The sequence below is a fragment of the Artemia sp. Qi Xiang Cuo genome, unplaced genomic scaffold (genome assembly GCF_049724085.1).
Source record: "Artemia sp. Qi Xiang Cuo unplaced genomic scaffold, ASM4972408v1 HiC_scaffold_3194, whole genome shotgun sequence".
NCBI lineage: Eukaryota > Metazoa > Arthropoda > Branchiopoda > Anostraca > Artemiidae > Artemia > Artemia sp. Qi Xiang Cuo.
The window spans coordinates 80611-105929 of record NW_028300588.1 but is presented as its reverse complement, the minus strand read 5'-3'; the positions used below and the strand labels follow the sequence as shown (position 1 = coordinate 105929).

At 32.5% G+C, this 25319-nt stretch overlaps 1 protein-coding gene and 1 pseudogene across 1 annotated transcript in view; both read left to right on the top strand.

Moving 5' to 3' along the window:
* Positions 1 to 16238, top strand: part of LOC148938513 (uncharacterized) — a 17409-nt gene extending 1171 nt beyond the window's left edge. Inside the window, exons 2-4 of the mRNA XM_089107737.1 lie at positions 11240 to 11461; positions 11864 to 12547; positions 16192 to 16238. Coding sequence (XP_088963863.1) covers positions 11240 to 11461; positions 11864 to 12547; positions 16192 to 16238 — 953 coding nt within the window. The remainder of the gene's footprint in view (positions 1 to 11239; positions 11462 to 11863; positions 12548 to 16191) is intronic.
* Positions 16239 to 16356: 118 nt separating this feature from the next.
* On the top strand, positions 16357 to 20476 carry LOC148938512 (uncharacterized; annotated as a pseudogene).
* The last annotated feature ends 4843 nt before the right edge of the window (positions 20477 to 25319 follow it).

Below are 25319 nucleotides of genomic sequence, written 5' to 3'. Positions count from 1 at the left end.
CCATAAAATTGGGATTTTATTGATATCGTGTATGGTACCTTGTTTTTGACGGAACAAAACTACCCACAGACTTGGAGAAACAAGTTCCAATAATGTATTATAGTTGTGACTTTTACTGTATTCTCAGTAATGAAAATGAACGTAATATATTTGTAAATAGCACTGATTAATTCTGTTATAAAGCGATTATAATTGACTGATTAATTGGTATTTGGCTTGGTTATTTTACTACAGCACTTCTGAGGCAATAATGTTTTGCAAAAGGGTTTTTAAACACTACATTGGTCCAAATGGACCATTTAAATAAATGAAATGTTGTAAAACATGAAAAGTGTTGTAACTATTATGTTATGTCTACTACTATAAAATGAGCTCAAAAATTCTTATTTAACTTTTACTTTGTTATTAGAAAGCTGGGAGCTTTTTCTGGAAAGTAAAGATTTTCATTATATTTGATTGGATATACAAACAAAATCCAATCTATTAACAAAAAGACTATTGTTATTTCAGCAGGGTTATATAACAATTGAAATGTCTACAAATTGTCCTTGAATGCTGGCTTTTCCATGCCTTTTATGCTTGTATCTACTATTTATTTAGTATATTTTTTTCTCCTTGATCTCCTTTTGAAGATGTGATACTGTAATTATTTATTATTTAGATTCTAGAGATGTCCGTTTGTGTGGGATAGCCAATAGAGATAGACTTTGTTTTTGACTCAACTGGTTAAACATGGAAACATCCAAGCTTTTTGGTTTTACTGTTGTTAAGCAAGGTAATTTGTAACATGGGTTGTTGAGCTCATTTGTTGTTTAGTTATGCTATTTTTTCTCCAAAGTCAGATATTTATTGACTGCATTATTTATTTTTGCTATTTTACTTTAAAAATAGGTGAAACACATCAAAAAGCTTTTTTTTATATAATTAAAAAAAAAAATCACTTTCCACAAAGATATTTTTTAAAATAAATTTTTGCTAATCATTTGTTTTAGCACCTGTATGCAACGTTATAAATTAATTAGTTATCATCAAATTAATTACTGAACTTTTTTATTAAGAATCAATAGTTTTAATATACTTTTTTACTCTAACATGAAGTGGGGCTATTGAAAAGAGGCAGAAATTACACAAGTGATGAAACAAAGCACAAGTGTTTGGAAGTGTATTTGTCACCTCAGCTTTGGTCAAATATTTTATGTCTCTTTTTTTATCAAATTTGTGTCTGAAATGTCACTAGTTCCCCAAGCTTCCCTACTTTTTGTTCTTAAGTATGAAGGTGTTGTAGATACTTTTTGCTGAAAAGATTCTCTTTTGCAAAAAAGGTCTGGATGATTTTTGATGATGGTACTCCCAATAGTATGCTTTTTATTTCAATTTGACATCAAAGAGTTCTCTTAAAATGGAAAAAATAAATAATTTGAATAATTCTATCGTTCAATTCCATTCAGCATCAGCATAAAGTGGAATGTGTTTTTAACCAGCCATTTTTCTAGACATTGCACTTGCCATGTTTTAGTGTTGAATTTATCCTCTAGTCTAAGATTTTCATTGTTAAAAATAAAAAAATACCGAAAAAAGCACTTTCAGTTTGTGGTAAGGAACTGTAATTAAGGTGCAACCCGGCTCAATAGTAACCAAAACTATAAAAAAATGACATTTAGATACAATAGATAGATTAAAAGGATTGGATTTTTATGCTGATTTCAAATATATAAGTTACATCAAGTTTAGTTTTACCCATCAAAATTTACAAGCCTGAGTTACAGTTCCCCACCTTTAACACTAATAGAAATGACGTTTTTGCATGGATAGCACTGATTTGTCTCCCTTTTTTTTCTTTTTTTTCCCGCGCTAGTGGTTTACCAGAAAATCAGTGAGATGCTTAATTGCTCATTATAAAGCTTTTTCTCACTTCTACGCGCTTTTTATAAATTCCACTATGTGCAAGTGCCATATGGCACAAAAATGGCACATTTTGTGTAATTTCTCAGGGGGGGGGGCTAACGGGCTACAAAAACATCGTATACAGATATTTAATAGCTCAAATTAAAGCTATTTCTCAATAAGTTTTATTTACGGATTCCACCACCTGCGATTGCCAAATGGCACTATTGATGCCATGTCTTAAGTGGAAAAGCTAGGGGCTAGAGGGCTGCCAGAACTTCTTAGAGAGATGTTTAATGGTTGATTTGAAAGCTATTGCTCACATCTACGTCATTTTAATCAGTTTTGCCATACTTAATTGCCAAATAGCACAAAAAACGGTATCTTTTGTACCACTTCTTAAGTTTAAAAGCTTTAAAATAGGACACGGTACCATTGTAATAATTGTGGTCCAAAAGCCTTAACTGGAGATTTACTGGGAACCCTCACCGTATACTCCCCCTCCCAGCCCTCTTAGTAAGTCTCATTAGTCCGTTGGAAGAATTCACTATGAACTCTTTAAAATTTAGGAATGGTAACTATTGTTTCGGTTAATCTTAGAAGTAAAAGTTTATTGCAAAAAGAAATTTATGGTTATTTTGAAAAAGAGCCTGAAACCCCTTGAAAATGGCGTCAAATTGAAATAAAAAGTGCACCATTGGAATCAGCATGGTCGAAAACCTTTTGTAGGATAATTACAGTCCCCCACCTTGAACACCAAGGAAAATGGCTTTTTTGTATGGGTAGCACTGATTTTGTCTCCCTTTTTTTTGCTGTCTCAATTATGTACCTAAAAAAGGTAGGATGGTACATAGGATGCAAAGTGGTTACAGCTTCTCTTCATAAGGGTTCAAACTTGAATTTGCGCCAAAAACAATTATTATATTCGGAAGAAGCCTAAAAAAAAAATTTTTTTTATATAATTAAAAAAAAAAATCACTTTCCACAAAGATATTTTTTAAACTAATGTTTTGCTAACCATGTGTTTTAGCACCTGTTTGCAATGTGATAAATTAAATTATTATCATCAAATTAATTACTGAACTGTTTTATTGGCTCATTAGAGATGATTAGATCTCAGGCTCAAGGTGTTTTTTCACAGTTAAAAAAAGTTTGGAAGAATAGGAAGATGAGTCTACAAACCAAGATTAGAATATTAGAAGCTACAGTAATGACAGTGGTCAAATATAGCTCTGAAACATGGGTGCTACAAATATATAAATTTTATTAAGTTTAGTATTACTCATCAAAGGCTACGAGCCTCAGAAAATTTACCCGATTTTTTAAAGAGGAGGGAAATATCCCCTACAAGTGAAAGAATTTTAATGAAAATCACACCGTCAGATTCAGCGTATCAGAAAACCCTATTTCATAGGTTTCATGCTCATATCTGCAAAAATCTGCAACTTTGTATTTTTTGCTAGAAGAAAAATATACGAATATAGAAGTTAGTTACGTAAGTTAATTTGTAAATTACGTCATAACCAAATTTAGAGACATCCATTTAGCAAAAGAAAAGTAAAATTTTTATTGGCTCAGAGAGATGCTTAATGGCTCATTAGAAAGCTGTTTCTCACATCTACGCGCTTTTTATAAATTCCACTATCTGCAAGTGCCATATGGCACAAAAATGGCACATTTTGTGTCATTTCTCAAGGGGGGGCTAACGGGCTACAAAAACATCGTATACGGATGTTTAATAGTTCACATTAAAGCTATTTCTGATATATACGTTTATTTATGAATTCCACCACCTGCAACTGCCAAATGGCACTATTGATGCCATGTCCTAAGTTGAAAAGCTAGGCGCTAGTGGGCTGCCAGAACTTTTTGGAGAGATGTTTAATGGTTGATTTGAAAGCTATTGCTCACATCTACGTCATTTTAATCATTTTTGCCATCCTTAATGGGTAAATAGCACAAGAAATGGCACCTTTTGTACCACTTCTTAAGTTTAAAAGTTTTAAAATAGGAAACGGTACCAGTGTAATAATGGTGGTTCAAAAGCCTTAATTGGAGATTTACTGGGAACCCTCACTATATACTCCCCCCTCCCAGCCCCCTGAGTAAGTCTCATTAGTCCTGTTGACGAATTAACTATGAAATCGTAAAAAATTAGGAACTGTAACTATTATTTTTGTTTGTGTTAGAAATAATAATCTTATTAAGTTTATTTCAAAAAAAGATTTATGGCGATTTTAAAAAAGAGGCTGAAACCCCTTGAAAATGGTGTCGAATTGAAATAAAAAATGCACAATTGGAATCAGCATGGTCGAAAACCTTTTGTAGTATAATTACAGTCCCCCACCATGAATACCAAGGAAAAAGACTTTTTTGCATGGGTAGCACTGATCTGTCTCCCTTTTTTTGTTTTTTTTTTCCAGGGCTAGCGGTTTACCAGAACATCATAGAGAGATGCTTAATGGCTCATTAGAAAGCTGTTTCTCACATCTACGTGCTTTCAAAGGCGGTATATTTGCATAAACGCTAATCTGGAACTTATTAGGAACTGTAGTGAATCACTATTTTGTGTTTTTTTTTAATAGTTAGCTTGTTGTATCATTTATTTAATTGAATCATGAATTATACGCTATATCGTTAAAAATCAATATATTTAGGTAGAAATCACTAGTTTTAGAACGGACAGCACTAGCTAGAAAAAAAATCACTAAGCAACATAAAAAATTACGAGAGATAGTGGTAAATCACTGGGGTGGCAAGCCTGCCTGTCCTGCACATACCTCTCATTTTAATATTAGTGATTTTTTATTATATTCAATGTTTTGAATGATATTTTGTTTGAAATTTTATTTCTTCAGAGAGAGAAGGCAAATTTTTATGTCTTAAGTGGTTGCCTTAGTAAATATGATCAAACTTCTGAATAGAACAAGCTTTCAATATAAATATTTTTCATTCACGAACTGAGGAAAATAATAACAGACTTGCCATTTTTTGTTGAAAATCAGCCTTTGAATCCATGGAATTAATTTTTTCTTCAATTTATGTATTCAGTGAATATGAGCTAGTTAAAAATATGAATGATGAATTGTTGAAAATTTGGTCCTCTTGTATGTCATATAAAATTTTGTATTCTAGGAAGTATTTCCAGTGCTAATTGCTAAATGTCTATATGTGACCTACTTTCTCCATATTCACTAGGGAGTGTTTTCTGCTATTTTTAATCGTTTTGGCGAATAGCTGAAATATAATGTTCTTTTATTTAAGGGTGAAATGCAATTTTCTGATAAGCTGAGTTGGGAAATAAAAATGTATAAACTATTTATATAAAAAAAAAACAATAAAAAAGGTTGGATTTTACATAGGATGCAAAGTGGTTGCCGCATCTCTTCATAATGGTTAAAACTAGAATTTGCTCAAAAAAAAATTATTATGTTCGGAATAAACAGCAAAGTCCCTCATCAGGTGGTACGTGCACTTTAATCATTGGTTATATTTGTTGATAATTTAAACTGAAACTTAGAGGTGGCATCAAAACATAAAATGAGCGTTTATTTTTACTTATAAATAAAAAACATCATGTCAACGTTGTATCTGAATTAAAGTTTAGTAATAAATAAACAAAAATCAATTTAAAAAAACAAAGTTTTTCCGAGGGAAGCAAAGAGTGAAGTTGAAACTTAAAACGCACAAAAATTATTATTTCCCAGCCTATTTAATATATATTAACATAACTAGTACAAATAAACCAACTAATTATGTTTCTTAATGATCTTAAGATTATACAAAACTAGTTCTTTACTGAAAACTCGAAAGTCAAGTATAAAAAACAGGATTATTGATTTAAAAGTCAAAAATGAGTATCTTGACAACACTAAACGAATCTATAAAGATTTTCATAGTCTTACACCAGTTTTAAAACATAAGCGTAAAACTAAATATTTTTTAATAACCGCGAAGTAATTGAACAGCATACAAAAATATTGGACTGTTTTATCAAGCAGAATTATGCTCTCTTCAGCTATATTACCAATAATAGGTAATATACTATCTTAGAATTTAATAAATATGCTTTAGTATCGCTTGAAATGAAGATATAGTAAGACATGATATGAACTCTGGAAATTTGCATATCTCTTCCTATAAAATAGTGAATTTTAAGATCTGATCCAAATTATAAAGCTTGTCTATAGTCCTAAAGCTATTAATATAGCCTTACTTTAAATTTCTAAACAAACCAATCGTGACCTGTCCTTCTAAGAACCGAAATGAGAGTGTGTTATTCGGCTGAACTATTTTGCAAAAGTGACACCAAATTAAATTTAAAATGAAATATAAAGTCTAAAATGGAGTGCTGCCTTATCTTAAAATGGTTGATCCTAACAACAACTGATAATATTTTCATTCTTTAAAAAGCCTTCTTAATTGGTTTACTTTTACTCTACAATAGTCCCTATATTAGTTTGTGTTTTCAGTAAAGTGGTATATCTTCATAATCCTAAAAGCACTCGGGAGCATAATTAATTGTTTTATTTGTGCTAGTTGTATTAATTTATATCAAATAGGCTGTGAAGTGATAATTTTGGTCCTTTTTGAGTTTCAACCTCTCTCCTTACTTCCCTCGGAAAAACTGTTTTTTAAATCATTTTAAAAAAAGGCTTGATTCTTGGGACGTGCACCGGGGGGTTAAGGACAGATTTATGCGGGTGGGGAGGGGAGACTTGGCAGGTGGAATCTAAGTACCTGTGGGCCGGTAATGGTAATATAATGTGAGGCGGGGTGTACCAAAAATATTTAAAAAACAATGATAAATTAAATAACCAAAACAAGTTTTTTCAACTGAAAGTAAGGAGGAACATTAAAACTTCGAACAAACAAAAATTATTACGTATATGAGGGGGTTCGCCGTATCGTCAATACCTCGCTCTTTATGATAAAGTGTCTTTTTAATACTTTCAAAAGAGCTATTTATTCTAATTAAACCCTTTGTGATTCAGAGTTCATTATTACGGAATTGGAACGAAATTCGAAAAAAATTAAATACCATATAAGAATTATTTGGTGTCAATTAAACTGACAATCCCACGGTCATTTGAATTTTTTTATTGTTTTTTTTTTTCTTTTTTTTCTCAGTAAAGCGCAAAGTGCATTTTGTCTACTATGGACGCATATAGTTCTTTAAATATGAAGAATGAAATTTTTTGAAATGTTTAGGATACATTACCCTTATAATATGTCTTCTATTTAATTTTAAAAATTATGTCTTTTTCATAGCCTTTACTCTTCTTCTTCAACATAAATTTACGAAGTCTCTAGGATCAATTTACCTTTACCATCAATTAAGTACTATATACAAAAAAAAAACTTTGGCACTCTTAATGTTTTATTAGTTACCATCTCGTTTTGTTCTTAGAGTTTTTGTGTGATTTTTTTCTGATTTTTATAGAAGCTGAAGATGCATCTTCAAATGATAATAAAGATATATCTGAAAGTAAACATCCGAATTTATTCACTTGAAATGAAGGCATTTCTTTTTATGTTTCTACCGACATCTCCGCACATTTTCAACGTAATGCTGACCTTCTTAAACTAGAGTTGAACTTTGATAGGGAATGCAGTAAAGGTAGGATTGAGATTTCGTTGTCTTCTTCTACATATTTGTCTGTCCAAAGTGTATGTTTGGGTCCCCCTCTTATTTCTCTGAACTGCTTAATATTAAGTTTCTCAAATATACTATGTAAAAGACCTAGGTGACTGAGTGAATAACAAAATTATTCATATTTACTCCACTTTATTCATATCTTATTTATAAATCCTGGAAGGCGCATTACGTTTCATAATTACTTTCTCTCTTTGTTCACTGCATATACTTTAACTTATTTTCAACATTTTATAAAGAATTGAATTGCTTTTTTATACAAAATTATCGTAAATAATCCTGCATTTTACTGGATCAGCAAATGTAACTTCTCTAACAACTACTTCGAGTAATAATCCTACCAACCTCTGATCTCAGGTCTGTCTCGTGAAAAGCTAATAAGTTAAGTGAACTTGAAATGCTCGAACGCATTAATATCTTACACATCCTTCGGCAGTATGGCAGGGGCTGAAAGATAGTTTTTTTTGCATCTTATTGCAGTGCTTGCATTTTCGAAATACTATTTAACTAAGCATAAGATCTAGAGGGTTTCAAGTTCTATGACACAAAATTTTGAGTCCGTTTAAACTCCAGAAAAAACCAATAAATTTTTTTTGTTTGGATTTTTTTTGCATTTTGGAAATCATTAGAGCTTTTTTACAATTTAAAACGGGAACATTTTTCTTTTTTTTCAGGTGCAAAGCATTGGCTAAGGTGTCTTTGAATTTAGCTCGGTGTGATAACTATAATATGCCTTAATAATATTGCTAATGCCACTCCATAGTCTAATTATATTCTTCAAAAACTGCTTTATTGTAATTTCTTTGTGATTAGACACTGTCATCAAAGAAGTTAATAATTTATTTGAGGTTCAATCAGACACAATGATACAAGGTTTATTGTAAAATTAAAATAAAAGCAGGTTTTTAATATAGATATTGCCTCGTCTAGAATTGAAAGAAGATTGCAACCGATGAAGTTAGAGATAGATAGATAGATAGATAGTTATTTCGAGAAATTACTATCACAAGCCCCAAAGGGCCGAATTCGAATTTCCAAGTCCATAAAAAAACAAATAAACAAGAAAATAATAGCAAAAGCACAACAACGAAAAAAGTGACAACCTATAAAAAAAAATAAAAATAAATAAATATCGTAATTATATATGATTCCTTTGTCACTTATATAAAATCCGCAAAATGTCAACTAGTTAAAAAGATAAAACTGATAAAACTGAAAAAATAAATAATATATACAAAAAAAGAGTAAAAAGAAAAACGAGCTGTTTCTTTTTTATCATGTAAGAGATAAGATAAAATTTATGTAACATTTATTTATTATATCAGTAAAAAAAAAGGGATAAAAATTTCTTATACCGCGAGGTAGTACAGAGAATGGGAGATAAGGTGGGACTAGGCTGGGGCACAGTTCGAGGAGGACGATTTCTATCAGGTACATAGTATTCAGGGAAAAGGTTCACATTACGGGGGTTCAAAAGTGCCAACTTACCAAAACGGAGGCACAAATTATCTCTTCGTCTCTCGAGAGTCTCTAGTTTTGAAATATTTAACAAATGCAAATATGGTATTTTACTCTATTTAGAAATATTTCTTAGAGCTCTCTTTTGGACATTGGCAATTTCATTTGAAATTGATTTGAGCGGTAAGTACGCCACACAGGACAAGCATACTCTAATATTTAATTTATATAATATTTATATATTTTATATATTTAATTATAAATATATAATATTTTATATAATATATAATATAATATAATATTTTATATAATTTATATTTTAATAATAATTTATATGGGTATCCCATTTCAAATTGGAAGAAATTGTAACACCAAGGAGTTTAACACCAAGGAGAACCTCTGTCACAGCAATAATATTAATTTTATGAATTTCAGAGATACCCTCGAGTTTGGTAATTTTATCAAAATTCAGGCTCTCAGCATTGGTAAGTAGTACAGATTGAAATTTATACCGATTTGGGTCTTGTGATGTTTTTCAATTCGGGATGGATATATTTAGTGTTGAACCGTATGAGACGAATGCGGTGGATCAGGGGATAGCTTTGAGGCATTTTTGAAAGGAGGGACTGAACCGGGCTTGAGAGAAAAGAAGGACAGCGGACAAATTATGGGGATATTATTAAATTTGGATGGATCTACGGTGGAATTCGTCTCACTATTTGAAGTTTTAGAAACTCTGCATGGAGGTGTTACCTGTGGATCGTTCTGCCTGCTTACTCTTAAACCAGAGTCATACTGAGAGGGTAGCCAGAGGGGATAAAGTGTTAGGGGAGGGAGAAAGGTTTCCTGGTGATCTGGGAACAAGTCAAATTGGGAATGTTCTTTAGCTGGGGGGGGGGCAAGATGATGCTGAGGGAGGGAAGTACGGTGGAGGGTGTCTGAGAGTATAGGGTCGGATATGTATCGGCATATAACGGGTGGAGTCCAGATACTAGTCGATAACTTTATGGACGCACGGAGAAGAACGGAGTCGAAAGGAAGTGGATATTATAGAGGAATATGAGTGAGTGGGGGATGATCAAATTGAGCAAAGTGATTGTGGGGGTTGGACTGACTGGGCACGCGTAAGAACTTCGGGCGGAGGATTGTTTCGAGGATGGATTCCTGAGGTATACTGCTCTGTATCGAGTATGCAGGGATAAGACTGAAAATCGAATGGAACACGAACTAGGGGAGAGTCATGAATGCTTTCGGCGTCGCCTAAAAATGTTGGGTTTTAAACTTACGCTCCAACCCTGAAGATGTATGTGCAAAAGTACACGACTTATAAATACAAGATAAAACAGAACACAGATCAATGATGGTCAAGGATACACTTATCAGACATACAAACTCCTGAAGATAAAATGACAGGTTTTTAATATAGATACTTGCCCCTGTCTACGAAACTTGGCAGTAGAGCGCAATCGATGTAGCTTGCAGATGACATTAACCTTACTTATCTGGTGCATTTTTCAGTGATTTTTCTTAAAGCCTTCTTGGCCATATAAAGCCCTTTGATTTGAAAGACGGATGAAAACTGTTTGAATTCAGGGTTTTCATAATTGTATGTGTTTGTTGTATTACTTTTTTCGCATATTATATAATTTATTTTCTGTTTTTTGTTAATTTATATATTTATTTAAAGTTTAAAGTTATATTTATGTATGTATATTATATATATTGTTGTAATTTTATATTATTTAAAGTTGTCATGTTAAAACGAATTATGTTAACTGTGACTTGATTCGTTTGTATTTTTTTTTTAATGGCAACTAGTAAACATTAATTTGCGTTATTCGCATCTTTGCCGGAAACGTCTTGATTTTTGATTCATGATTTGTCAGATTGTCGGAAACGTCTTGATTTTTGATTATTGATTTGCTGGATCGCCGGAATGTCTTGATTTTTTCAAAATCAAGACGTCATCATTTTTCCAAATGATTTCAAAATCATTTGGTCATATATTTTTATAACAAAAACAGTGACGAAATCACATAAAAATTCCTACTTACCTATCAAGATACATACCTAAGACTAATGCATCAAATAGACTTATATAAAGTTTGTACCAAAGTAAGAGTTATTATAATTAATTTTATTTCAAATGTGCATGGTTGAAATGTTAAAAGCTGAGTTGTCTACCAAGTAAAAAAAAAGAGGTTTTGTGATTTATGTTGAGTCAATTTTACATTATTTCAGTTCTCCCGGTTGGAGCGTTCTATGACAATGATAACAGCAAACAAGGATGTGGATTACCTAGCAGCCCAAGTCTTACAAAAATATGTCTTAAAAAAGAAATCAATTTGAATTGTCAACATGAGGTGGCAAGTCACATTTGTGTATTTGCTGAGAATGATACGGAAAAACAAGAGGTTTCTCACACAGGGGAAAAATATTTTGAATGCGATATATATAAGGAAGGTATTCCTTCAATTACTGGTTTATCTCATCATCAAAGAACTCATAACAGGGAAAAACCTTTCAAATGTGGCATATGTGACAAAACATTCGGCCTGAAAAGCACCCTTTCGAATCATCAAACAACGCATACTGGAGAAAAATCTTTCAAATGTGACATATGTGACGAAACATTCCGCAAAAAAAGCACCCTTTCGAATCATCATAGAACTCATACTGGAGAAAAACCTTTTAAATGCGATATATGTGACAAAGCATTCTGGCCAAAAAACCGCTCTTTCTCAGCATCAAAGAACGCACACTGGAGAAAAACCTTTCGAATGTGGCATATGTGACAAAACATTCTGCCGAAAAAGCACGCTTTTGAATCATCAAAGAACTCATGCTGGAGAAAAATCTTTTGAGATGTGATATATTGTAAAAAAGGTTTTATTTCAAGTTATGGTTTATCTTATCATCAAAAAACGCATACTGGAGAAAAACCTTTCAAATGTGATATATGTGACAAATTATTCGGCCGAAAAACCACCCTTTCGAATCATCAAAGGACGCATACTGGAGAAAAACCTTTCAAATGTGATATATGTGATAAAACATTCGGCCGAAAAAGCCATCTTTCAGATCATCAAATAACTCATACCAGAGAAAAGCCTTTCAAATGTGATATATGTGACAAAACATTCGGCCAAAAATGGTATCTTTCAGATCACCAAATAACTCATTCTGGAGAAAAGCCTTTTGAATGTGATATATGTAAGATAAGTTTTACCTCAAGATCTAGTTTATCTTATCATAAAAAAATGCATACTGGTGAAAAACGCGAAAAACCTTTCAAATGTGATGTATGTGACAAAACATTCGACCGAAAAAGTTACCTTTTGGATCATCATAGAACTCATACTGGAGAAAAACCTTTCAAATGTGACATATGTGACAAAACATTTGGCCTAAAAAGCACCCTTTCGGAACATCAAAGAACACATACTGGAGAAAAACCTGTCAAATGTGACATATATGACAAAACATTTTGCCAAAAAAGTGCCCTCTCGGATCATCAAAGAACTCATACAGGAGAAAAACCTTTTAGATGTGATATATGTGACAAAACATTTGGCCAAAAAAGTGCCTTATTGCTTCATCAAAAGACGCATACTGGAGAAAAACCTTTTAGATGTGATGTATTTTAAAAAACATTCTGCCCAAAATTCAATTTATTTCGTCTTCAAAGAACGCACACATTATAAAAACCTTTTGAATGTGGCATATGTAACAAAGCATTTGGACTAAATAGTGCTCTTTCGGATCATCATAGAACGCATACTGGAGAAAGATCATACAGATGTGGCAAGTGTGACAAAAAATTCGGCCAAAAAAGCCATCTTTCAGATCATCAAGCAATTCATACTGGAGAAAAGCCTTTTGAATGTTATATATGTAAGATGGGTTTTACCTCAAGATCTAGTTTATCTTATCATCAAAGAACGTATACTGGTGAAAAACATGAAAAACATTTCGAATTTGATATATGTGACAAAACATTCGACCGAAAAAGTTACCTTTCGAATCATCAAGGGACGCATACTGGAGTAAAACCTTTCGAATGTGATATATGTAAGAAAGGTTTTACTTCAAGTTCTGGTTTATCCTATCATCAAACAACTCATGCTGGAGAAAAACCTTATCAATGCGATATTTTTTAATTTTTTTTTTATTTGCAATTTGAATTTTGATTTGGACTTGGATATATTTGTAAGAGATGTTTTCCTTCATATTCAACTTTATTTAGTCATCAAAGAATTCATGCAGAAAAAAAGCCTGATGAATACTAGTGAAAACTGTCTTAATTCGGTTTATTGTAAATTCATTTTATAAATAGATGATTGTCTACAAAAATTTCGAATTTTGTAATTCTTTCTGAAAGGAAGATCACAGATGCGTGTTGATTTTCATTTCTTTCTTTCCCAGGGGTAAATTTATTGAACCAATGGTCCTAGAAAATGGGGAGGGAGGGTTATGTTTTCATTAATGTTATGGAAATAAAAACTAGGTGTTTTGGGAGCTCTCTCTAGGCTTGTCCCCAGTGGCAAACAAATCGTGCTACAAACAAATAAGTCATAGAACGACTTGCATAGGAAGTTAGACTCAATAAACTGAAGAAAGCTGTAGGAAATGTAAACATCACCCTTTGTTCGCTTGTCTGAAGAGATAAGTCGTAACAAAGTTGGCGGACTGGAAGCTCTGTCTGAAAGAGGGGGCCTAATGGTTCAGGTAGCTCAACTATATATGATCACCTTTTGCTCAGAACCACTATCTGTATAACTGCTAGTTAAAACATTTGTTGTTTGAAGCTATTATACAAGATTTATTGGTTTGTTAATCTCTTATTTGAATCACTTAATGAATTTGTGTATTTTAGATTTTGAAAAACTCTGGTTTCTCAGGTACTTCAATTGAAAATCCTGCAGGGATGACTGAAATAATGTAAAATTTATTCAACATAAAAAAATTACAACTTTTATTATGGTCTCAAATTTTGTTTATGTTTTCAGAGCTATTGCATTCTTTGTCGCTGACAAGTTTATTGTATGTATTTTGAGCATTGTTTTTGTATTATTATTTTAACTAACAGCTTGCTTTCTACTGCTAGTTGACCAAAAGTACAAGTTTCAACCCTATATTATTCAAGGGAACATTGTGTTTTTACTAACTTGGGTAAATTCACTGAGAATAATTTGATGTAATTTTTTTGCTTTTAATTACAATAATTAACCGAGTCAAACTAAAAACGAGCAGAAATTAATATAAGTTGGGCGCAAAACCCCTATGCCTTCTCAACGCCAGAACATAATTTGCACTTCACTGAAAAAAATATAGATGTTTTTACGTTTATAACTTTAATAAATCAAATAATATTAACATTTTTATTGCTAAATGTCAGTTTATGTATATTAAACTGACAATGCACATTCATTTGTATTTTTCAGTAAAGTGCAAATTTTGTTCTGGCTTTGGGAAGGCATGGGGGTTTTGCGCCCAACTTATGTTAATTTCTGCTCGTTTTGAGTTTGACTCGGTTAATTATTGTAATTTCTGTTCGTTTTGGGTATCATTTATTTATCGATGCTGATTTGTGGTAGTTTCACGCCTTGTAGATTATTTTATTTCATTTTTGCTCATTTTGTGTTTAGTGGAGTTCTTTACTTTTCTTTGAAAAACTGATTTTATGGAAAAAGTTTTTTAAATTAATTTCTGTTCGTTTTATATTGGCATAGTCTTCAGGGAAAAAGAAAATAATACTTTAAAAATCTTTTTTTGGTTTAAATTTATAGTTTGGCCTGCTATTTGTATTGTGCAGAAAAATTTTTCAGCAATTTTTAACAACATACACCCTTTTAAAAATCTGGACACAAATAGTACTGTTTAATTTAGTTTCATACCTCGTCTAGTTGACCTGAAATTGAAAACTTGATACCATTCGCAAAAAAATCTGTTTACGTTCTTTGATAGCTTGGATACACTTACGCTATTTTGATTTGGTTAGATTTTAAGAGCAGAAATGGGAGGGTTGGCGTGGTAGGGTGGGAGTGGAAGGGGGATTAGTTGCCCTCAAATCCCTTTCGACTATTAAAAGGGGCATCAGCCCTTTCTATTTTCAATAGAATGAGCCCTTTTCGAAGTTCCCTCGACAACTCCTTCGATACGAAGTGCCCTGGTCTAAACAACAACAAAAATAATACATTACACCCACTTCCATCTTTACTATAAAAATGTCAAGCCTTCCAATCACTGTTGACTATTAAAAAGGGCACTAGGCCTTTCGATTACCAATCGAATGAGCCCTTTTGGAAACGACAACGCTTTATATAAACACCTTATATGCCCCCAAGCATAAATTACAACCCTTACCCTAAGGTCTGTTAGGGTGGTTATCATCCTCTAAGACCGAATTTCCAGAACTTTCAACTACGTTAAACAACATGGCTATTTCAAAATTTTGATTGGATGTGTTTGGGGAAATTGTGGGCGTGAGAGGGGTGTTAGTCGCCTTCCAATCACTTTCGATTATTAAAAAGGGCACAAGCAACTCCAATTTCCAATTGAATGAGCGCATTTCGAAGTTTCTACGACAGCTTCTTCGATACGACGTGCCCTGCTCTAACGGAAAAGATTAATAGATAATACATTGTGCCAACATCATTCTTATGTGCCCCCAGGGCATAACTTAAAACCTTTGCCCTGAGGGTTGTGGGGGAGTGTCCTCCTTTTTAGTTAGTCCCCGTTTCTTGTCTCGTTCTTGAGTGTCCCCGTTCTTTACTTAGGCAGCTCGATCGTGCTGCCTATGAATTATACAACAAATTTCTGTATAAACCTTATATGCCCCAGGGCATAACTTACAACCATTGCACTGAGGGCTCTGAAGGGGCTATCATCCTAAAGGAATTTTTCATTGAAGTGCAAGACTTGGAATATTTTTGTAGTGTTATATCATGATTTATCTTATTACTCTTACACTCTGTTGATGTTTCAAAGTTCATTTGAATTTTTTTTTTTTAAATGTAAGACTCTGAATATTTTTGTATTGCTTTGTCGTGATTTACTTTCTCACTGTTTCACTCTGTTGACGTTTCAAAGTTAATTTTGGAATATTTTAGCTGAAATTTAAGACGTGGAATATTTTTGTAGTATTATTTTGTGATTTATTTTATCACTCTTTAACTCTGATGATGTTTCAGGTGTTTCTGATGTTTCACCAAGAAAGCAGCCAGTGCTTCAACAATGAGAAAGAAACTTTTTGACAAGACTAAAAATAATCGGCTATTATCCTCGCAATACTGTTTAATATAAAAAAGAATCTCTTTTTCAAAGCCTTTACTTTTCTTCTTCCTTATTAATGGGAAATGAAGCCAATTTTTTTTTCTGTTTATTCTGGCATCTCTTCATATTGCCAAGATAATGGTGATCATCTTAAAGTAGAGTTGAATATTGACGGAGAGGTAAAAAAAAGTATGGTTCAGATGTCCTTATTTTGTTCTGTATATTTGCTTGTCCAAAATATGAGTTCGAACATTCATCTTATCCAACTTTTCCGCTCAATATTAAGTATCCCGGGTGTAATCCGTAAAAAATAACAAAAATATTTAAAAGAGATACTTATCTGCAACTTGTTAACTGAATGGTCATGGGCAACTGGGCGAATAACAACATTAATCACATGCACTCCACTGTTAACACGTGTATTCCAATGTAATCATAACTTATAAACCCTTGAAGTGGTTTATAGCATATGATGAGCTTTTTTGTCTTTTGGAAGTCATTATAACTTTTTTACAATTATAAAAATATGAGATATTTTCTTTTTATTTCTAGGGCAAAGCTTTTGCCATAGAGGTCTTTGGATTTTGCTGTCTTAATAACAATAATAGGCCTAAATAGTATTACTATATAGCCTAAGACTCCATAATATATTCATTTTCTTCAATAAATGCTTAAGTACAACTCCACTCTAATGAAACACAGTCACCAAAGCCGTACCAAGGGGAGGGGGGTTTGAGTCCCCCCCCGAAATGTTTGTCTGACTCGTAAAAACGTAACAAAAATGGATATAATTTTTTTTTTATTCGTTTTTTGTGTAAACCCTCCACCCCCCGAAAAAAATCTTTGACTACCCCCCCCCCCAAAAAAAAAAAAAAAATCCGGTCTTGACTGTCACCAAAGAAGCGATAAGTTATTTGATGTTCAATCAGCTACTTCAATAAAAGGGTGATAGAAAAATTAAAATAAATATATGTTTTTTTTTTGAAGGTATTGCCTCTTCTAGAATTGAAAGTAAAGTGCAATCGATGAGGTCATAACAGTGACTTAAACTTATTATTTTTTAAATTATTTTTCAGAAGCCTTCTTGGCCATATGGAGCCCTTGGGTTTGAACGACAGATGAAAACTGTTTAAATTCAGGGTTTTAATAATCGCATTTATTTGTGTTATAATAATTTTTTTCATATATTTGTATAATTTTTTTTATTTTTAATATTTACTTAAATTATATATATATATATATATATATATATATATATATATATATATATATATATATATATATATATATATATATATATATATATATATATATATATATATATATATATATATATATATATATATATATATATATATATATATATATATATATATATATATATATATATATATATATATATATATATATATATATATATATATATATATATATATATTAAATAAATATTAAAAATAAAAAAAATTATGCAAATGTATGAAAAAAATTATTAGAACACAAATAAATGCGATTACTAAAACCCTGAATTTAATAAATATATATTTCATGTAAAAAATTAAAATAAATGAAAAATTAAATATATAAAAAATTAAAATAAATTACAATTCTAAATTCTAGAATTGAAAGTAAAGTGCAATCGATGAGGTCATAACAGTGACTTAAATTTATTATTTTTTAAAAGCCTTCTTGGCCACATGGAGCCCTTGGGTTTGAAAGACAGATGAAAACTGTTTAAATTCAGGGTTTTAATAATCGCATTTATTTGTGTTATAATAATTTCTTTCATATACTTGTATAATTTTTATTTTTAATATTTATTTAAATTATACATATATATATATATATATATATATATATATATATATATATATATATATATATATATATATATATATATATATATATATATATATATATATATATATATATATATATATATATATATATATGTTATATTGCATAATTATATATTTTTATAGTTATCATGTTATACTTTAGTTTGTGCTATTCGCTGTTTCATTGCCGGAGACGTCTTGATTTTTAGTAAAAATATTAGTTAACATAGTTTTGTTGGTAAAAAGAGGGAGGAAGTTACATCAGAATTCCCACTTAACTATCAGGATACCTACCTAAGACAAATGCGTAAAACCTTATAAATTATGTAGCAATGTGAGAGTTTTTAGAATTAATTTTATGATAAATGTTTATGGTTATAATGTTAAAAGCTGAATTGTGTACCTAATAAAAAAAAAAAGAGTTTTGGTGATTTATGTTGAGTGAATTTACATTATTTCAGTTTACCCTGTTGGAGCGTTCTATGATAATGATAGTAGCAAACAAGGATGTGGATTACATAGTAACCCAAGACTTACAAAATATGTCTAAAAAAAGGAATCAATTTTAATTGTCAACATGAGATAACAAGTCGCATTTGTGTATATGCTGAAAGTGATACGGCAAACCAGGAGGTTTTTTACACAGGGGAAAAACCTTTCAAATGTGATATATGCAAGAAAGGTTTTACTTCAAGTTCTGGTTTATTTTATCATCAAAGAACTCATACTAGAGAAAAACCTTTCAAATGTAATATTTGTGACAAAACATTCTTACGTAAAAACACCCTTTTGGATCATCAAAGAACACATACTGGAGAAAAACCTTTCGAATGTGATATATGTAAGAAAGGTTTTACTTCAGGTACTGGTTTATCTTATCATCAAAGAACTCATACTGGAGAAAAACCTTTCAAATGTGATAAATGTGACAAAAGATTCTTCCATAAAAGTGCTTTATCGCATCATCAAAGAACACATAGTGGAAAAAAACCTTTCGGATGTCATATATGTGACAGAATGTTCACCCAGAAAAAGAGTCTTTCAGCTCATCAAATAACTCATACTGGAGAAAAGCCTTTCCAATGCGACACATGTAACAAAACATTCTGCCAAAAAAGCACTCTTTCGAATCATCATAGAACTCATTCTGGAGAAAAGCCTTTCAAATGTGATATATGTGACAAAACATTCGGCCTAAAGAGCACCCTTTCGGGTCATCAAAGAATACATACTGGAGAAAAACCTTTCAAATGTGATATATGTGACAAAAAGTTCACCCAAAAATCCAATCTTTCAGTTCATCAAATAACTCAAACTGGAGAAAAGCCTTTCAAATGTGACATATGTGACAAAACATTCGGCCTAAAAATAACCCTCTCGGATCATCAAATAACTCATACAGGAGATAAACCTTTCGAATGTGATGTATGTAAGAAAGTTTTTACTTCAAGTTCTGCTTTGTCTCATCATCAATAAACTCATGCTGGAGAAAAACCTTATCAATGCGAAATTTGTAAGAAATATTATGCTTCAAGTTCCAGTTTATCTCGTCATAAAATAACTCATACTGACGAAAAGCCTGATGAATTATAGTGAGAAATATCTTACTTCTGTAAATAGGTGATTATGTTTACAAAATTTTCGAGTTTTGTACTTCTTGCCCAAAGGAAGATCACGGAGGCGGGTGGATTTTTATTTCTTGGTTTCCTATGGGTAATTGTATCGAACCAACGGTCATAGAAGTTCGGAAGGAGGGGGATGGGGAATTATGCTTTCATTATGGTTTTAGAAAACCATAATGGCCTTTATATGGTCTTTCAAAATTATCAAAGAACTCATGCTAGAGAAAAACTTTTCTGTGTATTTAATTTTGTGGTCTCAGGAAATTTTTGTCTGCAGTACATATGAAAACCCTTTCTAAAATGTCAGCATAACCTAAGGATATTTTTAATTATATATATAAACTATTTTTAAATTTTACAAACCTTTATTACATTTTCTTGGATAATTAGAAAAAATCCTTAAAAATTGTTTTATTAAGAATAAGAAAATTGCATGAAAATAACTCTGTGAAATTACACATTAGAATATGAGAACACTTTTGGATAGAATTTGACAGTATACTCAAGACTAATGACGTCTACAACCTATATTAAACTGTTTTCTATTCCATTTTTTTTAACTTTTATTACTGTTTAACTTTTATGCGAGCTTTTTATAGTTTTGACTATGGAACCACTTTACAAGAACATAGAAATATGGGTGCTCTATAGCTCTTAGTCAGGATGATAATTAGAATCATGGTGGGTCAATAACAGTTTTTTTGTTACAAAATGATCAGATGGTGTCGTTTCTTATTTTTTTTGCAGCGTGCCTCAAGGGACGAAGCTGGGATAAAATATTTTATTAATGGTTTTTAATCGAGTATAAAAAATTTATTGAACTGTGCTGACTTCTTGTATAGTCTTATGTTAAGTTTCCTGTCGTCCTAGTCGACCCAGCTTTCAATCTTGTAGAAACATATTATTCACTAAGTTGTGACTTTGATGATATTAATTAATAGTAAGTCAACCTAAAAGTTTCAGAATGGTATTAACCTATTAAAGTTAATGTCTGTTCTTAGAATTAGCTGTTTTCACGTCTTTTTTTTTTCAAATAGACTTCGCGTGTCTTCATTCTGAAATGAGTTACTTTGTGGCCGAATAAAAATCAAATTTATTAAAATACAAGAGCCATTTATACTATGGGCTTTAGTTAATTCCCCCCTCCCCTTAGAAAGGGTGGTGCCCCATCCTTAATCTCTTCCTCTTGTGGCAAAAATTACTGTGTTAACATTTATCTTACTCTTGATAACTGATAACTGAACCCACAGTTTATATAATATAGATTTATATAAATATATAAATCTATAAACTGTGACTGAACCCCAGAAAGACGAAAAAGAATTGTAAATAGACATAAAAATATACTTAACGATATACAACACATTTTCAGCCTATATCTTGAAAGAATATTCCGAAGATCTTTCTATTCCTTATTATTTTTATTTGTCAAACTTTCTCCGCGGACGCTCAATTTTATGTATATAGAGAACCTTCCAAGGCGGGGGATATGTTTAACAAATTAAACAATATAATCTAAATAATACTCTTTAAATTATTGTTAAATCTTAAAGGAATCATTGATTTCGTGGTAATAAACTGTAAGTAAAAGTGACATGGCTCAATAGTAACCGAAACTCTATAAAACGGAATTTTAATTAGTGAGCCGAGAGCCTGAGAATATTTGCCTGATTTTCAAAAAAGAGGGAAACATCCCTTGAGAGTCAAAGAATCCAAAAGTCACATCTTACAATCAGATTCAAAGTATCAAAGTACCCTGCTGTAGAGGTTCCAAGCTACTATCTGCAAAAATGTGGAATTTTGTATTTTTTGTTAAAAGACAGATATGGGATGCCTGTTTATTTGTTTTTCTTTCCCCCAGGGGTGATCATATCAACCAACTGGTCCTAGAATACTGAGAGAGGGCTCAACGGAGCGGAAATTAAAAGCTTGAGTACCTTTTTGAAGTGACCAAACAGATTGGAGGGTAACTAGGCCTCCTCCCACACCCTCTTTTTCCAAAAATCTTCGTTCAAAATTTTGAAATAGTTATTTTTGTTCAGTATTATGCCTCTAGAGATAACATGACCCCTCACAACCCTTAAGGAAAGGTCTTTAAGTTATAAAATTAGCCCGTTTTGTACGAATAGTATTTGTTATTGGGCAGTATGCATTTATTTTCTGGGTCGGGGGGGGGGGGGTGAAATTTCTGCTGGAGGGATTTTCTATGAAGAGGGAAGTGTCCAGGGGGGGGGGTGAACTTTTCAGGGAAAATTTTACACTGGAAAATTCGCCAGAATTCCTATACGACATTCTTTTTTTGTCGATTTTTCTTTTTGCCGACTAAATTTTATGCACTAAGATATTGCGCTTTGCGCTTTCTTGAGAAAAAAGTAACTACAAAATGACAGAAACTACAACAAAAAAAACTGAGCAAATGCGCTTTATTGAGAGAAAAAACTACAAAAATACAAATGACCGGGGATTGTCAGTTTAGTTGACATATAGTGACCTTTATTCCTTAAAAGTTTTGATATTTTTTTTATTTATGAAAGTAAGAAAAGTGAAAACATTTCAAAAATATTATGTTTTCAGTAAAGCGTAACTTGTGCTCTGGTCTTGTGAAGGCATGTGGGTTATCAGCCCTACTAATGTTAAATTTTGCTCTTTTTGAGTTTGACTTGGCTATTTGTTTTAATTTCTGTTTGTTTTCAGTTTCATTTATTTATTGATAGCAATTTGTGGTAGGAAGCTATCTTATACCCCCATGTGGCACCCCTGCTGCCACCTATAACTTTTTTGCACCCCAAATAAGGGCATAGCCTCCCTAGGGAGAATGATTACGTAATCGGTAATGACCTCTTTTTCCAAGGTCGATTTATTTGAAGTTTCTATGTGTAATAACTCCGGAACGAAGGTTGCACATGCGCATTGAGTTCTAACGGGAACAATGTTATTGATCTAGGACACGAGGGGGAAGTGAATTTCCGAGAACTTGATTGCGTAATCGATCGTGAATGTCATGGTGTCCAGAAATAGTATTTGTTGTTGTTGCTCGAGCCAAATGTTATGACATTCCCGGAAACAGTTAGATCACGTGTTTCCTTCTCAGCCAATCAGCGAGTCGGTTACATCCTCCTTCTCAGCCAATCAGAGGCCTGGTTACATATGATTTTCCCCATTACATAACAATTCGCCCTTGAGATTTCGTATATAACGGACATGCAAAGTGATTCAATTATCAGAAAGTATTGTGACACAATTGAAGCAACAATGGATAAATTTGATGAACTTGAAGCCTTGGCAACTACAATTTACAATTTAATTAAATTTTTTATTTTAAAACTAATTTTCATTTGACATCATACATTTTTTTAATATAAAAAGTTAATTTTTTCCTTTACCCAAAACCCCCCCCCCACCCAAACCTTACAAACATCATTATACTCGATGGAAAACGCAAAATATATTCTTTTTACCCTCGAAACCTACCCCCCCCTCACCCCTCACTGTTTTACAACCAAATTCTCGCAAAAAGAAATAATTTTCTTTTTGTTAAATTATAAGCCTTTCTCTATTGTGATTTAAAGTGACCGCTGACTTCTGTCAATTTTTAATGAAAATGCCGCTCTGTTTTGACACAAGACTCCAATGTGTGGCCTATAATTAGCTATCACCCTTTCCAGCTTACAAACATGGTCAACGGAACTATTCTTCCGTCAAATTAAAACGATTTTAGGCAATAATTAAGCTAGGCCTATGCAACCTGTATAGAAGTAGAGAAACAAGTTATTTTCGAATTAGGGTCTAACAATATCGCCCTCCCGCCCCCATTGTCGTACAACCCCAAATTCTCGCAAAAAGAAAAACCAATTTGATCAATTTCTTCCCGCTATATTTCCCGCTCAATACCCCCCCCCCACCACTCTAATACAAACATCACTTTGCAATGAAAACGAAAATATATTCTTTTACCATCGAAAGCTAACCACCGCAAAAAGAAATACATTTTCTCAAATTTATTCTTTCTCTGTGACACCCGTCGCTATTAAGCCGCTAACTTGACAATACATTTCCGCAAGCATATAATTACTTTGTCACCCTTTTTCCGGTTTTGTTTGCAAACGCGGTCAAGTCAATGGAACTATTCTTCTGTCAAATTAAAACACTAATTAAGCAAGCAGGGCTAGAAAAGTCTTTGTGAGTTGCATGAAGCTAATATTATGTATAAATTGAATAGCATTTTTAACCTATGTTTGCGAAATATAGGCCTACAGGTCGATGGGTTAACGATCTAATTTAAAGCCTATAGACCGGAAAATTTAATATTTTTCTGAATGGTAAAAATAGAAACAATGATTCCTATCCTATGGCCATAGACTACGGATTGTCTAATAAAAACATTTGATTTCTAAGCCTAATATATTTCTCGCGAAATTTTTACTTTTTGCTTTCTTAGTGATAAACTAAACAAAATTATATGGATGTGGGTACTAACTTTCTTTCTATAAAAAAGGGTAAAATGATTTTGATACTAACTTTTTTCTCTTCTTTTTAAGGCAAATTATTAAGAATGCGTACCTCCTCCTTCCAAGAAAGCAAGAGAGGGTGAGACAGCCCCATCAGTGCCAGCCCCCATACAGTCCGGTCAAAAACCGAAAAGAGAATGGGCGGCTTCTTATAATATGGTGAACCCTGCTGGCTCATCTATGCAAGATTGTGAAATAGCCAGCCCAGCCGCGCAAGAACATAGCGCTGCAGCCCCGCCCGCCCGCCAACACGCACTACCTGGTCCTTCGGGTGCTCAAGTGCAGCCAGGATATGCAAATGTAAACATTTTTTCCTACCTATCTATTTCTTCCATTGTTTTTTTTCTTTTTCAATCCCAATATAAACTTATCTCAGCGGGATATTAACCCCATATTACATATCTAAATGTAATTTTTTTGCAAAGAAACCACTCTTTTTCTAATCTTTGCTATCGCTTCGTTATTTCATAAGCGAATATTTTTAGGTAATTTCTATTAATAATCACTGCCTTTGAAACTCAAAATGCTATTTTTTCTAATCTTTACTATTTTCTCTATTGCTATCACATATATATTTTAGATACCTTTGAAACTGAATGCTCTTTTTCACGTAATTTAAGAGAGAGATTATCCTATCTGTCACATATTGACGTTCTAATTTACACTGAAAATAGCTTATAAAACCATTGCATTGATTTTAGCGAGGGGAAATCAAGTTAACGGTTTCCGACATTTTGAAGTTCAATCCAGGAAATTGGAACACTCACGCGGCTTACAATAATGAGTTCACTGAATCTGTGTGGAATTAGAGAGAAATAGTGACTTATGCAGTCTATGCGAATATTTCAACTTTTGAAGGGCATTATGTAAAGGGGGCTGGGAGCCACGTGGTGGGGCCGGGGAAGCGCAGTGGAAAACGCTGCGGCCCGAGAAGCGCAGTGGGAAGCGCTGTGGGCCAGAGATGCGCCGCGAGTCAGGGAAGCGCCGCAGAATGCGCTGTGGGGCAAGGTTAGGGAAGCGCCGGGGGAAGCGCCGAAAAAAAATTTTTTTAACACTTTGAAAATAAACGAACAAATTGTCG